General features: G+C 39.4%; 2 protein-coding genes across 2 annotated transcripts in view; both read right to left on the reverse strand.

Moving 5' to 3' along the window:
- Positions 1-908: 908 nt before the first annotated feature.
- On the reverse strand, positions 909-8317 carry LOC103360250 (potassium inwardly rectifying channel subfamily J member 6). The gene is made up of 4 exons (XM_008285936.1): positions 8251-8317; positions 5201-5434; positions 3266-4463; positions 909-1615 (listed from the first exon to the last, which is right to left on the reverse strand). Exons 2-4 carry the CDS (start codon positions 5393-5395, stop codon positions 1419-1421), a joined length of 1590 nt encoding a protein of 529 aa, XP_008284158.1. The 5' UTR covers positions 5396-5434; positions 8251-8317; the 3' UTR covers positions 909-1418.
- The window catches only part of LOC103360248 (AP-2 complex subunit beta), a 38539-nt gene continuing 34133 nt past the window's right edge, over positions 5056-9461 (reverse strand). Inside the window, exon 23 of the transcript XR_520345.1 lies at positions 5056-5066. The gene's annotated coding sequence lies outside the window, so the exon portion shown is untranslated. The remainder of the gene's footprint in view (positions 5067-9461) is intronic.

Raw genomic sequence — 9461 nt, forward strand, 5'->3', positions numbered from 1 at the left:
GTCAGCGTCCCCTACAGAGCTGCTGGGGGACGACAGGAACCATTTTTTACATCGTCTATGAGAAATATCAACCAAAAACGGTCTACATCAAATTTAATTTAAGAATATTCAGAAGTAGAATTAAATTGTACATTTATTACAGTACTTTATTGACATATTTTTCAGATATTTCTACCTTACTGGAGGATTTTTATTTTCATATCCTGTCACCAAAATGCTTACTCATGTTGGAAATGTGCATATTATATAATATTGTAGGGTCATAAGTGTGATATTTACTTATTCAGGTAAATTAATGTAATTTTATCGAGGATTAACCATAATATTTAAATTAGCCAGGTCAATATATATATATATAAAATAAAAATACTATTAGTCAGGGAAATTTATATAGCAAATAGCACCATAGAGTCAATTTTCTAACATTTAAATTAGTTACATTTGGTTATTAAATAATATATGGTTTTAAGCCTATTATTTAAGTTAGTCTAGTATATTTTCACATTTTATAATACTGTATTGCTGTACTGTAGTGGAAAGCACTGACTGTATAACTACCAGTGACTTGACATTTATCTGACAGTAGTTATCTGACAACATAGCTGATAAAACATCTGACAAAAATTCCTAAACTTACATCGATTTGTCCAACTCTTTGTGAAGTATTGCGATGATAAAACACTGCCAGGGACATTCTGCTCTATAGTAAGTGTTTTAAGTTTATACATTAACTTTCGCTGATGTTACCACGTATTTGGTTCCACTGTTATGTTAAATAACAGCTTCACTGCCTGAATGAAGACGGTAGAGTTAAAACACCCAGAAAAAGCCACATGGACCGTTGCGTCAAGAGTGTTTTTCCCCATGTTGCCGCTGGTTCTCACTGCCCAGACAAGACCACAGACAGCGAGGTTTAACAGGGTGTTTATTTTCATTTTGTGATACAATATACGCATAACATTAACATTTCTTATTGTTACAGGTTTTGTTCCATTTTGAAGTTACTTCCAGAATATGGTAGAGAGATATGGCTGTGGATACTGACCAAATCACCAGTTCAGCCGACTGCATCAAAAGATTTCACTTGAGGTTCTTTAAATCAGACTCAAATGGAATATTATGCTAAAACCACACTGCAAATATTATTACATTAACAGCAAAACAACTGAAAAGATGTCTACCCTGAGATTAATGTTGATGAATATGATGACGATATAGTCATTTATGAAATACTATTGTACAGACAGAGGTACAGAAGCTGCGATTGGTCGTGGTTGGCGGTTGGTGCTGAGAGTCATTTTCTGGTTCACCTGTTGTTTTCTTGCCACATGTTTAACTTGCCATCTTGAGAAAACAGATAAGATTACTGCAACCAGCGTCCATTCTCAGCTTCTGTAAACAAGAGATGCTTTCATTTTCTAAAACCCAATTTCTTGGTCCTTTTCTGTGCTTCTGTCTTTTGAGCTCAGTGGAGACATTTGGACTTCGAAGGTTTTGTCAAATGCAGCGTAATCCACTCGAAACGCCTCTTTCTCCAAAGAAATGCACGACTCAAATCTGTGGCCCCACAGGACCTCGTTCTCTGTGTAGGATGTCCTCGCCTGGCATGTCATACCTGCAGCACAAACAAAAGCAGTTATTAGGGAAAAAAACCCAAAACAGATAAATTATTGTGAATTACATTTAATCACTACATACATACTGTAAGGCTGCATTTTAAGTGACCTACGCAAATTTATTATCCCTTCCATTTCTGGCCTTCCATCCCCACTTGCACATTCTCAACCCGTATGAATGCAGCTTTTTCAAGAACATGGTCTGGTCTTGTTTTACAGTATTAATTACAAAAATCGAACTTGTCAAAAACACTAAAATAAGGTAGTTTCAGACAGTAAACAGTAACCTCTGGGTTTATTGTTCAGCATTGTTGGTGTGAAACTCTGCTGGACAAACTTGGTTAAATCAGACCCGACTGACACTGCTCCTACCAAATGCAGCAGACTTTCACCATTAGTTAATGAAGGAAATGGTAAGTAATATAATATTATTACAATGGTTTAGACCCTACAAATGCCATAAAGATTGTTTATTGGCCCAAAGTGTATAATCAAACCTCCAAACGAATGTTGCTTTGTCCCGCATACAGTATAAAAAAAAACATTACAGGAAGCAACAACTCAAACGCAGTCAAATCACTTCAGCTTAGCAGCCTAAAGACGCCTTCTGTTGCTGTCAGGTTTCCCAGTGATTGTTTAGAAAATACAATAAGCTTCTCAACATCCCAGGAATTAACAGTGAGCGTAAAGTCCTGCAACTAAATCACAGTTTTTACAAACCCCTACAAGTTTTTTGTCTTGTTACTGTGTTCATATGTTGTTTTTCATATGCCAGAAGATGAGTAAAATAAGAGAGTCAACAACATGGCTGAGCATTTTCCTCTTGAAACTGCAGTCTTAAAACACTAATTCAGACTGCTGGGGTTTCATACGTAGCAAATCTAAAGAATCAATACTTTCAACCTGCAGGATGAGACTTTATGTATCATTATTCAGAATATGTGGGGCTCAGTTACTTCAGTATTGCACCCTTCCATGGTGTAAAGTAGAGCAGTTTTGCAGTGTTTGAGCAGAGTTTTAGGTGACCTTGTGTGCTCGAGCTGTAGCACACAGAGAGATGTGGATGTAAATAGAGACAGGGGCTTAATAGATTTGCATATTTCAGAGGAAACAACAGGTATAAAGACACATCTAATTCATTCTTAGGCAGTATTGCACTATGTTAACGGAAAAAAATGTCTAAATATATACCTTTAATTCTAAATAAACAACCAGAGAGGATTTCAACTAACAACTGGTCAGAAACAACACACAAACTACATGCTCGATGATGCTTAAATATAAAGCAGCACCTCATGAATAGAGGCTGAAAATCCCAGATACAGTTACCATGGATCGATCCTGACCCATGGCAGGATTTGTTGCATGATATTTCCTCTCTTCTCCCCACCTTTCCTGTCTCTTTTCAACTACTCTGCAATAAAGGCTCAAATGCTCACAAATAATGTTCTAAAAAATAATGTATATATAAACTAAGCAATCAGAAAGAGAGTCAGACAGGACAGAGCGAAGCTGTATCCACGACATCAAGCATCATTTTTCCATCCATGCACACCCTTCACAGCTGTTCAATTTAACTGTTGGACAACTCTCACTTCAAGACAGTTTTGAAATGCAGCTGTGTCAGCACAAAACTTAAAACTACAAACCTGATGCTTCAACGATGCCCTCCAGGATGACGATGATCTCAAATGTCTCCCTCTTCAGACGCTTGGCCCCCACCTCCCAGAAGGGGCTGCTCTCGTTGATGACGTGGGTGATGGTCTGAGGCTCCACCAGGAGCAGCCGGTCTCCTCCAGTGTCGTAGCCCAGATTGATCTCCGACTGCTCCAGTGGGATGAACTCGCCCTCCTTGGTCTGCCTGGACTTGATCAGCTTGGCACGGATCTTGGCGTCCACCATGTGACTCTCTCTCAGGTCACCAATGCGGAAGAGCATGCACAGCTTCTCGTCGCGCTCGCAGATGACGCAGTGCTTGCTGAAGATCAGAGTCTGGGCTCTCTGCTGCGGGCGGGAGATTTTAACAAACATGCAGCCCACCATCAGAGCGTCGATGATGGAGCCAACGATGGACTGGATCATCAGGAATACCGCGCCTTCAGGGCAATTCGCCGTCACCATCCTGGAGCCATACCCAATTGTCCTCTGGCTCTCCAGAGACAGAAGCAGCGCTGACAGGAAGCTGTCGACGTTTTCATAGCACGCCTTCCACTCGGGGTCGTCGACGTGAGCGATGTCGTCACGCAACCAGGCACCAAAGAAGTAGATCCCCCCAAAGGTCACCCAAGTGAGAATGTAGCAAGTAGTGAAGACAAGAAGGAACCAGCGATACTTGAGGTCCACTAATGTGGTGAAAATATCTGAGATGAAGCGATACTTGTCAACAATAGGTCCCAGATTGACCCTGCACTTGCCATCCTTGGTGACGTAACGCTGGCGCTGGGCGCTGGCGGCGACGTGTAACGTGTGCTCGTCGCCCAGCAGCTTACAGCGCTTCTTGTGGCTCTTTGCACCACGTAACTTCTCAGAGCTGTGGAAGCTGCTGGTGGAGCCCCTCGACTGCCATCTGACAGCGAAACGTTTGAATTGTCTGCTGCGATTGGAGCCCTGAGGTTTCAAGGTCTCCTCTACTGGTTCCAGAGGAGCTACTTGGACGATGTGCTGCTGAGGAAGCTCTTGTTTAGCCGGAGCGAACGTCTGAGAGGACTGGCTGCCTGGACTCTGGGCCTGGGAGGGAGACGGCTCCTGGGATGGTGGGAGGGACGATCCGTTGACGTAGCTGAAGTTGGTCATTAGAGAACCTCTTTTTGGGAGCATCATGGAAGCAACAGTGGATTTAGCTGCAGCCTGAAAGGACAGATAAGAGTGGATAACAGTTACGAAATGCAAATAAAAGTTGTGTAGATTCACAAGCTGCATCATTCTGTAGTTTTTTTCAAAAGTGACACATAAATGAGGCTGTGGATATTTGTGATGTGGACGTCTTTTGCCAGATTCTCAAGAATACCTTCAGTTCAGTGGATATGGTCTGCGCTACAGATCCTATTTTGTGCAAATACACAGATGCTCAGCACATGAACAAACAAAGCTTTAGCAGCAAAAACATCAAATGATTTAAGACCAACGTCAGACATCTTTTAATTCTAATTATTCTAAATGGTTTAAGAGCTTGCTACAGTTACAGAATACCGTCACTGGTGGTTAAAAGGTTATGTAGCTTCATTATACCTTATAAACAGTGTTGCATTGAATCATAATGAATGTTAATTTATGTCTCTGTGGTAGTTTTACATCTCTTTGTAGCTATTTTGCATCTATTACTGTCTCATTGCTGTCCTTTTGTGTATCCTAGCAGTGACTTTAGCTCTATTTACATTTGTTTGTGTACATTTTGCATAACTTTCTGGTGACTTTGAGGTTCTCTGTTGAGGGTTTGTGTCTTTGTGTTTGCTTTATTTGCTTAGGAAAAGCACAATTTACATTTATGCTTTCACTGTTTCTACTTTTAGGACATATTTTTCTACTCAGCCTACACAACTGTAAAGAACAAGTGATGACTTTCAGTGAACAACAGAAATCTGTACCTTGCAGGTGTAGGGAGAGTAACGGACGGATCCTGACTGAGGTCTGGGCAGATACGCCAGAAGATGTTTGGCAGTGAGAGTCTGCGTTGGGGGGATGGAGTTCCTGCGAGGCTCGATCCTGATGGCGCTCCTGATGTGATTGTTGCTCTGAATGTTTTGTAGCGTCTCTCTGCTGCAGATCACAGCGGAGGTCATTGCTGGGCGTCTTCGGGACGTGGATCACTCTCCAGGTTTCTGTTCGGGCAAAGAAAGGAGTCAGTAACAGCATCTCTCATGAGTACAAATGAAGCTGATGTGTTTATTCTAGTACTAGTGGTCATTCTGTGTCTCTTTTAGTAAGTTTTAATGTGTTTTTGGTCGTTCTGTTTGTCTTTTGCGTTTGTATATTTTCATTTTGCATTTCTTTTTTGTGGTGAATGTGAGTGTGCTTGGTTGTCTGTCTCTGAGTGTAGCCCTGCGACAGACTGGCGACCTGTCCAGGGTGTCCCCTGCCTTCGCCCTGAGTCAGCTGGGATAGACTCCAGCCCCCCACAACCCAAGTGAGGATGAAGCAGTGTATAGATAATGGATGGATGGATTTCTTTTTAGTGGTATCCATATCTTTTTAGTCATGTCTGAGTCTCTTTGTGCTTGGTTTGCATCTCTTTGCAGCCATTTTGCATCTTGTAGTGGTCCTTAGAGGTGCTTTCGTTTCTGTTTGCAGTGAATCTGCCTCTATTTGTGTTCATTTTGCTTCCTGGTCATTTTGTTTCCCGTTTCGTGCCTTTTTGTTATCCTTTGATGCTACTTTGCTGTTGTTATGTATCTCTTTGGGTTCATTTTGCATCTAGTAGTGTCTCCTTGCTGTCCTTTTGCATGTATTTCAGGTTCAAACAGACTCCCACACACTATCTAACTTGCAAAAATACATTTGTTGGTGCAACATTTGGGTGCATAACTTTCCAGTGATTCTGAATCTTTTTGTGGTTGTTTTGTGTCTCTCTGCAGCTATTTTGCATCCTTTCGAGGCTTTTTTGTCTTTGCAGCCCATCTGTATATAATTTGTGTTCATTTTGCATCTCTTTTCCATGAGTATGTTACTGTTTCTGGTCTTTCTGATTCTGTTTGACCATTTGTTGACATTTCGTAACTCTTTGTAGTTGTTTTGAGGAATTTTAAACATCTTTGTCTTTACGGTTGATTGAATGACTTTCCAACAACAAACATTAATCCTCACTTCAGACAAGGCTCTGGACCAGAGCCCCCAGACTCCTCGGGCCCCTGATCCTGTGCCCAGTAGGCCTACTCAGTAATCCATTCATGCCCGATAGATTATGTAGAGCTGTGATGATATTATAATGATGTGCTAAAAGCAAATGTTGTCATCAGCATAACACAAGGTTTCATCAATCTGAAGTGGGCTGATCAGTGTCTCAGTCACTGCTGCAATTTATTGCACATTTGGGATTATCGCTAATCCTCCAAATTAATTTGAGAAACACCAAGGAACACGATGGATTTGAAAAGATTACTGACTGTATTTGCCTGAAGGCTTAGAGAAGGCATTGTCCAGATGTGACCAGATGAACTGTGGGAAATTCACTTGTCTCTTAAGAAAATCTTCAAAACGTGCTGTGCTCACTGTATAGCAACACTCACACATGCAACATGTGAACACATTCTTTAATCCTGAAAACACGTGTCACCGGCCTGTGTGGTACATCTATGACTACGGAGCACAGCCAATCCGATGGACAGGATTGTACTTTGAGGCAACAGGCAGGAAACCAACCAACAAACAAACACATAAACAATTGTTCCTTTAGCTCAAGTTACTGAGTCACAGCCTGAATGTCTATGTATTCCTATCATTGTGTATCAAGAGTTGCTGGATTATTTTAAGTTACCAGTAAATGGATTTAGGAAGAGACATTTTGATTTTCTATCTCATTATATGTTGAAAAGGAAATATGTCATGTTTTCACATAACATGCATAGCAAGAAAAAAAAAAAAAACACCTTTACAAAAATGCCAGCCATCCTTCAAAATTATTTTTGAAGAAATGGTGGTCTATAAGTAAATACAATCAAAGAGTTGCTTGCCATACTTCACATATAAACATTTATGTGCAAATAGGTAGGAACTATAGTTACTTTGAAGTAAGGGGCGGTGTGAATATCCAACACACACAAGTATTAGTGGTACTATTATTAGAAAATATTATTATTACTATTACAAAATATCATTATTATTGTTATTACTGATGTTATGTAATACTTCAATTTAAATGTGCAACAATATAAAACAACATGCTCAAAACTGTGATATTAAAATTATACTAACATTTAATACATGACTATTTTATAACATTTTACTAACTAGAGAAGTTACCTGGAAGCCACTGATAGTTAATAATAAACAATATTTGTTTCAAAGGGAAAATCAGAATTTCACTGAAAGACAAGCTCAATATAAGCCAAAGTAAACTCTCATTTCTTTATAACTTATTAGAAGAAACTTTTCTCTTCGTGTATTTTTAACATTAACAAAAGTCACATTTTCACATATTTTGCACTCAAACTGAAACATTTAAGGTTTTGTTTGGCAGCAAATACTTGGAGCTACTGTCCACTATCTCTGTTTTTCCATGTATTAGTTATTTCCAGGTAACAGATGGGAAATCATATTATTGAGATGTAAGAGATCAATACATTTTTTTAAATAAAAAATTCCAAACTCTTTCCAAAAAATTCTGTGGTTCCTGCTTTTCCTCAGTTCAACAGACTGAATATTCTTAATAAAACATTTTGTGTCACCTTGAAATCTGAGCCGCTTTTTACTATTTTTTCATACAATACATTTGTTAATCAACTGTCAATTAAAGAATAAAGAAAACAATTAAACAAAAATGTCAATAAATTTTTTTTTAAAATGGCGCCTTAAAAGAATTTTTAAAAATTCACAAATTGGTACAAAATACCACAAAAACAGCGTAGCACACTGAGCTGAGTAATAATGACTACAGAAGCTTTCAAGTTTACACAATATGAAAGAGAAAGCCATCACGTACCTCTACAGAGCAAACCTTAAGAGGAAAACAGCAGCTGGCAGAATGAAACTTCCTTGCAGTCATCCGGTTCATCACATGAAGGTGGAGACAGTTTGAAGTAAAGAGCTGCTGCAGTTCCACCGTCCAGCTGTTTGTCTCCTCCCCCTGCATCTTTAACGGCACAGACACTGACAAAGTTCAACCCAAAGCTCTACATGTGGCTCTGACAGAATCCTGTCACTTTTTATTTTTTAATCATAATCAATATTCATTCAGGTTATTGGAATAGCGCTTTTCTTGAAATTAAGCTTCCATTGTACACATCAACCGAAAACCTGCAGGAATTTAGCACACTGAAGTTGTTTTAAATGTACTTTTACTGAGTTTATTAAGTGTCTAAAATTAAAATGGTTCATCTTTTAGCAAGCTGGGATAGGCTCCAGCGCCCCGCGACCCTAGTGAGGATTAAGCGGTGTATCGACAATGAATGGATGGATCCTTTCAGCAGCATTAATGTGCTTTCTCTGATTTCTCTTTCATTTTGGCCTGATAGTGGTACAAAGGGCAAACTAATGTCATCTTGACACATAACTATATATTTATATTGTTTGGAGGGCATTAATAATAACAGCATATTTAATAGAGGTAGTACTTTAAGTTTTTACCCTCAGGGAGACTCTACAGATTAAAAATGTGATCAAGTCCTTTTTTTACAAATGCAATGCAGGAGATGAACACACGTACACTTAGAATTCCATAAACATGCAGGTGTTCAATGTATTTTAATGTTATGACAGGACGCACACTCTTTTGAGGTAATTTTCTTTGACATTTTCACAGACATCATACTATACAATGAGTCCCTCTCAGGGCTCTACTTTTTTTTTTTAGTGTGCAAGTTAAAATTTCAAGTGGTCGCATTGGTGTGAGTGCATCAGAATCCGAAAGCTTTCTTGTCATTGCACCAAGAAATACAACAAAATTTGCTGTGCTTAACATAACATTATGCATCATACACTCTTCATTCACTTGTGCATCAATAACGTGCATGATGATCTTGAGGCTATATTAGTGTCGCTGTAACTGGCACAGGAAGTTGCTCTGTTAACCACAGGGTGGAAAGCAGTACTCTTATAAGTTCAGTGTACTGCACTATTTACGCTTAAAAATGGGGTCTTCCCATGAAAAACGGAGCACACCTGCATTCGCTGTTTTTTTCCACTCATAGAAAA

Source organism: Stegastes partitus, unplaced genomic scaffold (assembly GCF_000690725.1).
Source record: "Stegastes partitus isolate 25-593 unplaced genomic scaffold, Stegastes_partitus-1.0.2 Scaffold423, whole genome shotgun sequence".
In the NCBI taxonomy this organism is placed as follows: Eukaryota; Metazoa; Chordata; class Actinopteri; family Pomacentridae; genus Stegastes; species Stegastes partitus.

What these genes read in the sequence shown, in the direction of transcription:
- LOC103360250 (XM_008285936.1), bottom strand. Translation starts at nt 5,395, where the DNA reads ATGACCTCCGCTGTGATCTGCAGCAGAGAGACGCTACAAAACATTCAG. An exon ending in ACTCTCCCTACACCTGCAAG is followed by an intron (nt 4,464 to 5,200) that starts GTACAGATTTCT and finishes CTGTCCTTTCAG; the next exon opens with GCTGCAGCTAAATCCACTGT. An exon ending in GGGCATCGTTGAAGCATCAG is followed by an intron (nt 1,616 to 3,265) that starts GTTTGTAGTTTT and finishes TTTGTGCTGCAG; the next exon opens with GTATGACATGCCAGGCGAGG.